Source organism: Pleurodeles waltl, chromosome 5 (assembly GCF_031143425.1).
Source record: "Pleurodeles waltl isolate 20211129_DDA chromosome 5, aPleWal1.hap1.20221129, whole genome shotgun sequence".
In the NCBI taxonomy this organism is placed as follows: domain Eukaryota; kingdom Metazoa; phylum Chordata; class Amphibia; order Caudata; family Salamandridae; genus Pleurodeles; species Pleurodeles waltl.
This window is the reverse complement of record NC_090444.1, coordinates 1,355,592,596-1,355,606,304: the sequence shown is the minus strand read 5'-3', so window position 1 is coordinate 1,355,606,304 and position 13,709 is coordinate 1,355,592,596. Positions and strand designations below refer to the sequence as shown.

Here is a 13,709-nt window from a genome sequence, read left to right as displayed (position 1 = left end):
GTTGAATTGGTTTACACCTGATTGGCATCATTTAATTTAGTTCTAAGTCCCCTATAGAGTGGTATACCATATGTCCAGTGCCTGTAAATTAAAAGCTACTATTGGGCCTGCAGCACATAGGGGTACCCACGTAAGCAGTCCATGTCCTAGGTCTGCCATTGCAGCCTGAATGCAGTTTTAAACTGCCAAATTGACTTGGCAATATAACCCGTTTATGAAGCATAAGACTCCCATTTTATTGAATACAAGTACCTCAAAGGTAGGCCCTAGGTAGCCCAGAGGGCAGAGTGCTTTGCATTTAAAAAGATGGACATGCATGTTTAATTTCTACATGTCCTGGTAGTGAAAAATTCTTACATTTGTTTTCACTGGTGTGAGGCCTACCTGTCTCACCAGAGACAGGTAGCCTTTTCACAAGTGCAGACTTTTGACTGAATATTTATACCAATCTTCTTCTCCGACCAAGCACTGCATTGCTCCTCCCCTTTTCCCCTCTTACCAACTGCCAAAAACCCCTAATATTCCATGTTTTTATCACCTCCATCATTGCGTCCCAATTTATTTTAATGTATTCTCGTTTCCTCTGTCTTATCAGCATCTTATAATCCTGTTTTGCTTGTTGAAGCTTTTCTTCTTTAACAGCAGAGGGTCTTTTCTTATAATCCCTTAGTAATCTTTGCATCATATCTTTCGACACCTACATTTCTGATTAAACCATACTTTACTATTATTCATCATATATGGTTCTCCCTTCCTCTTTCCCTCTCAAGATATTTTTAATTTGCTTTTAAGGCAATTGACCATTAACACAATACCCTTATTATAACCTCTGAATATGTCATTTGGGTCTTCTTCCATATTAAGGATGGGATAGTTTACAAGCAAATTATTAAGTGCTTCTAGACTGCTATCTGTTAGTCGGGTCGTTACCCTACAGGGATACTCAACCAACGCTATCAGTGCCTTTTCTCTTTCTTTTTTAATTTTATCGGCTGAGCGTATTGTTATTTGGAGCGGCCAATGATCACTGCCCTCTATATGCCCAACCTCAAAATTTTGCACTTCTCAAAAAAAACAGGTGTTTACAAAAGCATAATCAATAGGGCATTCCTGATTACCTGTTCGAAAAGTCTTTTTGGCCAGACAATCGTTCTTCATACGCCCATTTAGGAAAAACATGCCCAAGGATCCTAATGTTCTTGCTAAGGACAAATCACGAGCGGAGCACCCAACGTTTGGAAAGATACTTCTAGGGATTTGTGCTGCTGCCAATAGCTCCTTATATAAATTGTCACTGCCATTAGGATCAAGTTTATGATTAAAGTCTCCCAACATTAAAATAAGATGGTCAGCGTTACCAGTGCATAATTATTTCCTGATCTTCCTCGAGCAGTCCTTGTTGTGTATTATAATCAAACACATTCCCCGGTTGAATATAAACGTTGAGAATCAGAAGCTGTTTAGCGCCACCTATTACATTGTAGAGATCTACCTGGCCTGCCAATAGCCAATGACATTTCGTTTTTATTTCTATGAACTTCTCCGCTATTCTGGTAGAGGCTAGGGTTATTAGTCCCCCTGATGCTCGTCCTGACCCTTGCCGAGTAGCTCCCCTAAACAGCCCCATGAAACCATCCACTGGTTCCCGATCATCACACATCCAGGTTTCTTGGAAACACATTACATCGTACTCTTCAAGCTCTCCTTTAAACCGCTTTTGTTTGTTATAACCTCCCAGATTCCAAGATAAAACCAAATGGCTGTGCGCGGGGCTTAATTCCTAATCCACATCACTCAACTCACCCCTACTATACTCATCACAGGGATTTACAAAGGGTTCAAAACAATCCCTCCATTGTGGGTCGTTACATTCCGAGGCTACAGTCACACTTAAACTAACATTGTTTCCATCCACACGCCTACTGCAATTTTTATTATATGACAGATTACATTGGAGTTGATTTGGGAGCATACCTGCATGTCATCTAAGGGCGCGCCTATCGTGCATCACTTCCTTTATCACGTTTCCCTGCACTACTCTTATACCTTCTTTCATCAGCTCCGCCTCTGCTTGTAATACCAATCGCCTAATGTAGTCAGAGTAAAAGAATGCTTTAGTCACCTCTACCCCCTCCGGACTTAATATAAATCCTATTTGTTTTATATCATTTGACTCGATCTCACATAGGCTTGGGCACGAGGCCATAACTTCTAAGAGACGGGAACGATTTAATGGTTTTAACTTCGTTAGGCGTTTCCTCCCAATTTCTCCTCTCCACTGCGCCAAATATATCCACCTTCCTTTACTCCCACCACAACTTTCCTGCTCTTTCTTATTCTCAATGCCTATACATGAAAATAGGGCCCCGCTTTTCGCTGGGCAGGTTGAGTTAGCTACTTCTCTGCTCCCCCTCCTTCTTTCTAATCTCTTGATAATGTTCTCTCCCCCCGATCCACTATTTTGCTCTCTTGATTTTTCTACTATTTACATATCCACTTCCACTCCTTGTCTACCCTACTTTCTTTCTCCTCGCCAGCTAACTTCTTTGGATATACTAGGCACTATTTGTAACGTGACCCCTTGCTTTGGGGATATGGCTCCCCTACCTGGCCTTGAGAGGTTGTCCTGAACAACCTGCCCTAACTTCCCCTTCCTGCTGTTTTACACCCAACATTACCTCGCTTGCTTTGCTTCCTATATTTAGATTGGTAGGGTAGCCTATACAAACTATTACCCTTTCTCCTCCATCTCCGATTCCTCCTTATCACTGACATTGGATGTTTGGAAACATATACTGGAGGGTCATTTAATGCCTGTAATGTGTGAGCTATAGCTATTTCTCTTTCTTCGTTATTTTGTTCTGGGGTATCTAGGGTATCTGTTTCGGTTTCTTGATCCCTCTTCTCCAAAATAGGTCGTACTAAAGCAGGCATACTACCATTAATACATTTCAACTCTTCAGTAATCCCTTGTAATTGACTTTTATGGGATTTCACCAGACTATTATTTGCCGTCAGTACCTCTAATATCGCTTACAGGGTCTTTTGCATTAGGAACATTACATCTAATAGTGACTCTGCGGGTACGGCGGTGGTAACTAACGCAGATACAGACTGTCTACCCAGGGGTAAGGATGGCAAAATTACATCCAGTTTACTCCCCTCTCCGACAGGCCCCCCCCCCCCACCTCTTAAGTTATCCTCCCTCTCATCCATTCTCTCAAAACCAAGGCTGGTGCTGGTGCGGGATGGGGGTCCCTCTTCTAATCTTATACTATCCATAACACGCAGCAGGGGGTATTGGGACGAGGATTGCCCGGGCTCCAGTGAGACCTTATGCCCATCTACCTCTTCGAACTCCTCCCCTAGGAACACTCCCCCTATCTGCGATAAGTCTGATGCTTGAAAATCATTTATCATAGGACAGCCTATTCTACTCGGATTAGAATTCAACATATTACCCTCGGACGCTAGTAACATGTGGTGCGTTTTTTTAAAGTACTTCCCAACAAACTCTCTGATCGATACCCCCAGAGGGGTCCCGGAGGGTTTTTCACCACTGTCCCCATTGTCTCTAGAATGGTCCTCCTGGTCCAGCAACTGTGGTACATTTCCTCAGCCATCTCCAAAGCCTTCTTCACAGTTTCCGTACAGTGTCTCCGAATGCTGGTGTTCCCCCAATGTTTATTTTGTTTTAAAACCTAACTTCTGCCCCTTCTTTGCGCCACGTACTCAGGATTTACTCACCGGCATTCTGAACACTACGCACTAAATACTATACTCTGTGTCCAGAAGATAGTAAATAAAAATAACAACATTTCCACAATGATCCAATGATCCAAAATTCGTCACAGTATTCCATGAAATTCCACTTTACTCCCTTACAATTTCAGCAGCTCATGAGGTTGTAAGGACCGTCGAGCACATGAGCAGTGGAGTAAAAAAGTAGAAGAATAAGACACAGGGTGAATAAGTAGGAGAATGGCGGCTTTTCCTCGAACACAAGCTGCCTTGGCCTCTGCTCGAGGGCACGAGTCCAATTCTGGTTGACTGCTGCACCCTGCGGTCTAAAACTGAGCTTCCACTCCGAATACTTTGGGTCGGGAGCAGTACTCTTGTTTAATTGATATATATCCTTTCTATCAATATCCTTGGGCGATACCCTTTGGCATCCTGGCTTCTTAGCTCTATCTCCCTCCTCTCCCTCCTTCAGCAGAGATAGACCCTCTCACCCCCTCACGACAGGGGAAGAGATTAGGCGCTGAGAGAGGTATAGTGGTATAGAGGGCTCCGATCTACGGGCAGGGAGTGACAATGCGAGGGGTGCGTAACACAGGGGGCACTGGGGGACCCTCCACGTAGGAAACAGCAAGAAGCAGCAGGAGAAACCGCGGCTCAAAACCCAGAGCTTAATACCTTGTTACCGGGCGTATAGTCAAGGATCGGGCTTGCCTCACTCCTTATGGTCCTCTAAACGCCCACTGGCCCTATGCGGGAGGCCACCCCCCTCCCCACTGCACAGGCCACTGGACTCAAAACAATTTTCAGTTTTTTTTATTTTTTTAAAGAGGTCTCTCCAAATGGTCTCTCCAAAAGCCACGGGCCCGGCTCTACACAGGGAGGCGGAAGGCGGAAAGCTGGAGGCACACCTACCGCAGGGCTACCGCTGGGCTGATGACTGCTAGCTGGCCGATGTAGCTTCAGGCAGGCGGGCAGAAGTGCCCTACAAGCAAGGATGGGCCGGGGACAAGGGTGATAGCAGCATGCCGGTCGAAACGCCGGTTGAAAACGCCTCCTAGCCGCTTCAACCGTCCCTGCACCCGCACCTCTCCTGTCGGCCAGATTGCGTTCTGCGCACTCCTCTCTGTGACCGCGAACCACCCGGCACGTCCAACGTCTGCAATGTCTGCCTCCGTCTCGTCTTGCGCGCACAGAATCTGCTCCCCGCGAGTGGCACAACTCTAATTCAAAGTCTCTTCTGCTTAAGATATCCAATGCTTCAAACACTGCTTGCGCATCATTCAGACCTCGATCCGCACCATTCATACCTCGATCCCCTGGGTCACATGACTGGGTGTAACTGACAGACTGACTTTGTGAATTTCGCCCAGACAGCCACACAAAAAGGATTAGGTGTGCCTGAATGGGCCAGCGGCTGGCAGGTTTGGGTTAAGCCCCACTAGCAACTTAACAGGCTGTGCTCTACCTTCACACAAAGGGTTTATTAAATCCATGTTGTCTCTGTGGCCATCTTGCAGCCAAGGCAGGGGAGTCGGAGATTCCACGCTTTTCAAAGAGAAACCTCTAGAAATGTCTTCCAACTTCAAAGAAGGAATCCGCTATAAACATAGGGCCCTCAGACTCACTATTGTGTTCACTTTCTGGACCTGAGGTAGAACTGTGAGGACTGCCCTGCTGCTGTGGGCTTCAGAAGACTGCTTTGCTGCCTGAAGCCTGGCTTGAATCCTCAGAGGCTAGCTCTGCTGTTTGAGCCCTGCATCTCCATCTGAACGGAGGACTACCAGAGTGACTCCACAGGCTAGTTTGCTGGTGTGCTGTTCAGAGCCACAACATCATAAAAAGTCTACAACCATCTTTAACCCACTCCTGGACCACTGGATGGCTCAGACAGCAATGCCGAACCCTCCCCCCACCCAGTGGTGTCCCTCCAATCTGGGACTTTTGGTTGTGGTGCAAAGGTGCCCAGCTAGCCGACATCTAAGACTTGGAACTTGGAATAATGTTGGCTAAAACTGCTCTGAGAACCGAGCGGAGACCGGGACCAAACAGATCGTTGATCTGGCGAAGGTGCATCATTGGTCGGCCTGACTTTGCGGCTGCTCCTGCTACATTCTTCTCCACAGCAGCAAATTCTGTTCAGCTGTTCTTTGCAAACGTTTAGACTCTTGGAACTTTCTTACGCTTTAGCCTCCAGCCTCATCTTGCTGGAGATTTAAAAAGTGACTAAGACTGAAAGTTGAAATCTTCACCTCAAATTTCTCGAGCTGCTCCCCGACAAAAATGTTCCTGCCTCAGTCAACACCTGTATCCTTGCCCCACTGATCATTACCTTCTCAGAATGTTTTACTTGAAAATTCTTCTAAGTCAGAAGGTAAGCACCCACCGGGCACAATCCACTTCTTGTATCCAACCAGCGCTCCATCACGGTCGCCCATATTTTTCCGCTTTGACTCTGTCTTATATGACTAAATGTCTGTGGTTGGCGCTTTGATCCTTTAAGCGCTAGTTTTTACTAAAAACATTTTAAAAATCACAATTCTGCTTCTACTTATTGGATTTTTGTTATTTTGGTGTCAAAACATTCAGTAAAATGTTCTCTGTTTCTAAATTGATGTGGGGATTTTTCCCTGTGTTGTGCTTTGATTTTATTATCTGTGTGCTACATAAATACTTTACACGTTGCCTCCAAGTTAAGCCTGACTGCTTTATGTGTCACGCTAGTCAGGGTTAAGCACAGGGTAATTTAGTGACATTTTGTAGTTCATCTTGCCAGGGATTGAGACTGTTGTTTGATCGGGGATCACACTCCAGTCAACCAACAACAATTTCTAACATTCATTAAAAGGCTACTCAGGCTCTCGTTTGGAGAGGTAAGAATGGAAGACGTGAGTAAAAACTGTTTGCCTTAAACACTGCAAATGGTAAAGACAATTACAGGCCCTCCGCTACTTTGCCCAAATCTGCCTTGAAAGACAGGCAATCCGCTGAAGTGAGCACAGACGGACAAGAAAGGACAACCTTAGAATAAATAATGAAGTCACTGGGGTTCTGAGTACCCAAAAAGGGGCCATCTTCAGAGTTAGAATAAGTGGTGATGTAACCTTCTAGACATGAAAGCCCTTAACTGAAACTTGATCAAGGCCATAGGATGTTCTGTTGTGTTCAAAACTAGTCCAAATCAAAACGGTTCAAAAAGGGGAACCAGAGCTTGTACTGCAGACAATGTCTACATCAGCACAGATGTCAAGGCATATGGTAAGGTGTCTGCAGCAGTAAAGGCTGTTGACGTTAGGACAGCACCAGAAGTGTCAATGGTGTTGACTGGCACTAGGAAGAACCCACTGGTAGAGACACAGTGAAAAGTCCCACTGTCACCTTGGAGCCTGAAAGTGCAACAGACTGAGCAGATGAGTGTGTGGAGTCCCTGTGTTATTCTTGGGGGCTTGGCACAAGCTACTATGCCTTTATCAGATAAAAGTACCTTTGGAACATGTGCAGCAACACCAACACAGTTAAGAAAAATTAGGTTAACATTTCTTTAGTTAAACAAAGACAAAGTTTATTAAGCAAATTGACTTAACTAAAGAAATTCAGATGTAGTAATCATGAATTATTAAACAAAAATCCATAGATAACAAATGGAGGGCAAGATACAATACATGTCACTGTGGTGAAGCTGACAAGAACCTAGGTGCCCTCTGAGACCTGTGTAGTATTGGAAGAGGATAGGTAAAGGCAGTTTGTAGACACAAGTCAATTGTTCTAGAGAACTGGGATTTAGGTACTGTGACTGGCCAGCAATTTATTAAGGTCAACAAATGATCTGTGGTTCCTCACAGTCACAGGTTTTCCCTTAGAACTGTGGTACTTTTCTGGAAGCTGGAATTCTGAAGCAGGGAAAAGCAAAACAGCAGTGGCCAAAGCAATGCTGAACACAGCCAGATACCTCTATTTGGAAACCCCCTGTAGCCTTGATCTTTGGAAATAAGCCAGGAAAATGTAGATGTAAGCATTTTGTTTTTGAGTAAGCCTGGCTACATCCACACACCTTATAGAGAGGAAATGTTGAAATTCTTCAGAATCCCTAAACTTTCCTTGAAGATTATCTGGAAAGCGGACTAAGTGTTCAAACAGTGAAAAGGCTTGTCACAATTTCCAGACCGGCCTACAGTCAAATGTCTACTTGATACAGGTTTTCTGGTTTTGTGCCAGAGGGACAGAGCTTTTGCGATCTCTTTTTCATTTTCTCAATTTTGAAAAGAAGATCTTTAAAGGAAGAAGGCACATATAGTGAATATATGTATCCCTTTTTAAAAGAGGTTTGGTCTATCCTCATTAGCCCTTGAAGCAGCTTTCAGTTCTAGACATTCAGGGTAAATTAGGAGACCTTCTCTACACATCCCTTAATCAGGGAAAATGAGAAGTTTGTGTCTTAGAATAGAACTCCAATATTTTCTGCTAGATTATCTATCCACTGAAACCAGTTCTGAATCATGTTTTAAAGGGCTAACCCAGCGGGATTAGCAATGACACATTTGCAAACCAAGGAAATGTTCTGCCACAAACCCTGCCTGGTTGACTATTTTGTGATCCAGTTACTGTCCCACAATGGTGTCGTGCTGTAAAGGCATTCCCACAGAACACTGCGGTAGATCTGAGCTTTTCTTAGATTTCTTTCTCTCTCTGCTACCAATCCTGCCCAAGGCAAGCCCATTGTTACCTCCAGGGGATAAAAGAAAAATGCCATCCCTTCAGGACATTTCTGTTCCCACACCATGTATAGAAGGGGTCCTCCAGTTCCACATAGCCACTTCCTCTCTAAAGAAAGGAGTATGAGAAGTCCTAATGACAGACAGATGTGGTGTGAATGCAGGCTAAACTGACAGGAAGGTCTTTGTGGAAAGAAGTATTTGAAGACTGCCTGATGCTCAACTTACTTCAGGAACGAAGTGTAGAAGACAGCAATTATCTTTCAGTCAAAGGATGATCTGATAGAGGGAAAGGAATAATCCATCTGGTTCACATTGGTGAAACTAACTGGCAGGTATCTAACAACTACACAGAATGGACACAATGGATTTATGTTATCTGCACATTGTGAAAACGGAGGAACCAAAAGGTTTATAAATATTACTTTAAAAATGTTATGTGCACATTACATGGATTCCAAAAGCCTGGATGACCAATTATGACGTGACTTAGACTATCCCCAAAATTGACAATCATGCTGGCAATCTTCAGTATAATACGTGCTAATCTCTCTCATGCCAGTCTTTATAACGTGAGGGGCTGTGAACTCCATGAAAAATCACCCCGCTGCATGACTGTTGTTTCCCGTAACCCTACCTCCTGCAAGAATGCACACACTGAATTCAATCACAGCTCCTGCTCTATGACTGAACAAGCACTATCATACAATGATCAGGGACCGCAAGACATGCACAGAATGGGTAGGGCTGGAACAGGAATGACATCCCGAAGAAAAGGGCTCAATGTCATGAAAATGATAACTGCACAACAGCCATTTAAAAAAAAAAAAAAAAAAAAAAGAGAAATGGCTACTTCCTCCCTCTTCCTCCTAACACAAAGTCCAAAGAAGCACCTTCTTGGATCTAATACCACAGAGACTCCAAAGGCCTTCTACAAAGTCACCAAAATATATTGAAACAAACATACCAATATGACAAAGAGGGAGCATGAAGCCTTGAAAGAATATCTTAATAGCCTCATTAATATCAAGGAGGAAACCTTTTATGTGAATTATGGACCGGGCCTCCAAAACGATCAATGTCTACCTGACACCAAGACAGCAACCAAAACATTGTCTTCCACATCAGGATTCTAGTTTTTTTCTAGATCTTCTATATCTATTTCTACTTCTCATTTAAGACACTCAATTGTTAGAACAGTTTTCTGGTGATCTAGTACCTCAGAGAATGTGAAAGTGCCTCGTTAATCCATGGTTGGATATTACTGACAGCTGATGAAATCCAAGTTTCTAACTACCCTAGGTTTCAAATTACTCTACCATTTTCATTGCAAAGTTAAATTTTCTCATTTCCTTCTGGATGTGATGGCTTTAACTAGGCCCTTAAAATTCACACCAGTGACAAGAGGCAATCTGCAGCTTTCCTAAATAAATTCTATATCACCATTGTTTAATGTGTTCGTCATGAGTTGATTCTGCTACACCTACAAAGTCTAAAAGGATTCATTGCTTAAAAGACATGCCACTTTTTGCAAATTACTTAATTGCTGCATCAGTGAAATATCAAACAACCCCTATTCTTGCATGGCTGCTTTAGTTCACAGAATTCATCTTACACTATTTAAGTTACATGTTTTGCTCTTTGTAGGCAGTCTTTTTCACATGACGAATTTGCTTTTCAAATGAAAATGCAGTGCAGACCATTTAGCTTTCCTTGACCACGGCCTCTCACAAAACCTCCTACTTTGCTTTCTAAGTCTCTAAACTATTCCCAGTAGAGAACAAGACACAGCCAGAGGACAGGGCATGAGCTTCTTAATGATTAGACTGGGTCGTTGAATGTGCTTGCTAGAAGTGCTGAATGTGGAGGCTAGAAAGGGAGGGGGCAGTTTGCCTCTGCACCATCAGTCTCATGATTCGAACTGAAAGCTCATACTCATGGGATTGTTTATCTCATGCAGCCTTCCTCATGGCCCATGTTCTTGGGAATCACAATACTTAGTTAAATGCTCCAGAATATTGGACGTGACCAGATAGTGCTTAGTGATCATTAGTGTTGTCGTTTAGTAGTGATTGTCTCCGTGCCACCAACAAGCCAAAGCCTCCTTCACAGATCCTTCTTAGATCCAATATTGCTTGCTACAGCTAATGTAAAGTTGTCTATGTTTTATTTACATTTTGAACATTAAGAGAAAAAACAAAACCTTGGTATTTTATGAAATAAAATGTGACAAAGAAGTAGAACTATAAACCTTGACAGTTATAGGACAAAGAGGAAGACACAGGTTACCATATCACTGAAACTAACACAAAAACAAAATGTGCTTACTTTTATTAAAAAAAAAAAAGACAGTTTAATAGAAAAACATTTATATATCAAAAATGTCATACATTATTTGTCAAAACAATAAATGTATTCGTATTAGCTTTATCTACAGCTGTATATTCTGGCAATAGCCGTACCTTGAGGCTAGCTTCTTGCACTGATAATCCGTAAGCAGGTAAACGTCTCCTCTTTCGCTGACACAAACTGTAGCACCATCACTTGCAGCAACCAGCGAGATAGAGATGTCCTTATGATGTAGGGCAGAGACTTGGCGAGGACTGATGACACATTTCTCCCCATTTGGATCCAGCAAATATCCTTTGAAATATAAATTTTAACATCCTTAGCTTACTTATTTTTTGAGGGGTTTAAAATAGTATCTCCTGTAAAGATGCCAGAAGTGCACAATAAGTACACTCTACAGTCATGGTAACTTCAAACAGAGCTGCAGAAGACTACTTCATAGTGAGGGGGAAGTATACAGCTTTTCAAAATCTGATGAATGTTATTTGACTTTCTTTTTTGCAAAGGAGTCTCCCTAGCCCAAACCATGCAGACCACCTAAAAAAGACCAGAAGAGCCCATACCAATAGGGAATCACCAATTGTGGCATACACGCAGATGGAAATTGGCAGTGTCTAGTATCAGAGATGAATCTACTGGAGTCTAAAATACTGGTAGACTAAAGGAGTTACTACTTCCGTACCTTGGGATCAACTTCCCTTAAGAGGGCAGATGGGATTTTCAAGAGGGAGGAAGATCTTTCCTCAAAGAGCTGTATCTCTGAAGACACCATTTGCAGTTGAGTTTTTTCGCTTCCACAGCTATGATAACATAGGTGGAAAAAAATTGCTCAACAAATCAGGGATTCAAATACTTACATCTCTGCAATAATGCAACAACTCTTGATTTGCAATGTTTAGATCAGTGAAGCCTCACCTAATTAGCTTTTTTTTAAAACTTTTTTTCATTTTTCATTTCATAACATCAGATAAAAACGTCTACACAACAAGCAGACTGAGGTCTAATACTGATAACAAGCCAGCAGTCAGGTTAATATCGCAAACAGTGTTTGCAAACATACGTAAATAGAAGGTGGTTGATCTTCAAGGGACATCTGGTGGTGGGCTACTCAGGAATTTGTCTGAGACTTCTCAAAGTCCTGTGTAGGCATCACAAACGGGAGCCAGGTGAGTGCAGGACCATATTTGGTACTTCTGTGGCTCAGTACCCTTGACGACTGTGTGACCACAGGGACGAGCCCTCCCGCCCCCTGATTAATGGGACTGTTACCCTAAGATGGGAACAGTGGCCTGTAAGGAGAAGAGTTAAATATACTCACTATGCATGCAAAGTAGGGTTGCACGTCAAACAAAAAAACTACAGTATACCTTACCGAGGCACTGTATGTACAGTATGTCCTGATGAAAGCCCTAGAACAAAGTAGACGTAGAATAGGGGCTATAACATGTAGACGATGAACAGAGGATCATAGGGCCATTATATCGAAAGGAACCCACAGAAGAGCAGTTTTTAATCTACATCCCTCCAGATCATCAATAAAGGGATACCTGGGTCTGCAGGAGGTATTTTTAGTTTTCTGTTTCCGCTGTCACAGGCTATATCCAAAAGCACTCTCTGGGATAGGTTGAGCCCATCCTAGCTTTTAGGGGCCAGGATGAGATCAGATGATGAAGCATGCAACTACTAGAGTGGGAGAGTCTACTATATATATTTAAAAAAATCTTTTGGAGGTGACAGGACATCTACATGGAATTAGGCTTTTGTCAGGCAAGGAATACCCTATAAGTTGTAGCTTACAAAACTTCAGCAAATATGGGATTCTCATACCTCCCTCAATAATTGTGTTGAATAACTCACCAACTACATACCGTCTTAACAAACTTGTTCAGACAAGAGCCAAGCTGGGGCAATCAAAGTTAAATACTCTAATACTAAATGTACAACTGTTCACACACAAAAAAAAATAATCTCTTGACCTTATATTAGCCCTATCAAACATCCCCAGTTACACGCCTCTAGCTTTGTATTAGAGTGATAATTTTATCACCCCATATAAGATCGCTCTACTTCATCCCCACCCCTTATCAGAGCCAGGCTACTTCCACTGTGCAAATGAAAATATCTATCAGCCATGTCTATGATGATCTACTTAATCCAACAATTTCTGAAGCATGGTCCAAACTAATCTAAAAAAGCCAATATCAACTTTAAATTCTACTTCCACTACACATTGTCTTTAGTGGTTAAACTTGCCCCCCCCCCCAAAAAAAAGATCTTTCAGAAACCAAGAACAAATCTAAACAACAAAACAAAACTACCCATGTCATTAACAAAAGTCAAAAAGATGTGACTAACCCTAAAGCTTATTCCAATCGAAATACAAAAGCTCTCGATTTCCTATCGAAAATACAAAAAGGACAAACCCAGTAATGGCATAAACTGAAGGGTCTCCAAGCCCTGATACTCACCCAAGGGCTCGACAATCTCTCCTTCCTACAACTGCCTTTGATATTCTTCCTCTTCCAAGAGACGCAAGGCCTTCCAGCGTGACCTCAATCGAGCCTCCAACCTAGACGTCGAAATGGAATTTGCCGATGTCGAAGACACCAGCTTCAACACCAGACGAGGCACCAGAGAGGAGGGTTGACTCTGCTGGAATCCATCACCCGGGTCCGGCACAGGTACGGATCCTAATGGCGCCGAAGATGCATTTGACTCCACCATCGGCGCCTGCTGATGGGGTGATGATATCGGCGCCATAGATCTAGTTGGCAAATTCATGGGATTCACAGCACCTCGAGGCAATGTCATCAGTGCCGGTCCGGTACCCTCTGCCGGACAGAACGGCATAAACGGCACCGCCCTTTACGGAGCTAGGGAGCCCAAAGAAAATGCCAATGGACTCGTGGG

At 43.1% G+C, this 13,709-nt stretch overlaps 1 protein-coding gene across 3 annotated transcripts in view; it reads right to left on the bottom strand.

Annotated features, from left to right (window-relative positions):
- Positions 1–13,709, bottom strand: part of IBTK (inhibitor of Bruton tyrosine kinase) — a 487,897-nt gene that overhangs the window by 351,935 nt on the left and 122,253 nt on the right. For all 3 annotated transcript variants that reach the window (XM_069235618.1, XM_069235620.1, XM_069235619.1), the window contains exon 10: positions 10,913–11,093. In XM_069235618.1, the coding sequence (XP_069091719.1) occupies positions 10,913–11,093 (181 nt within the window). The remainder of the gene's footprint in view (positions 1–10,912; positions 11,094–13,709) is intronic.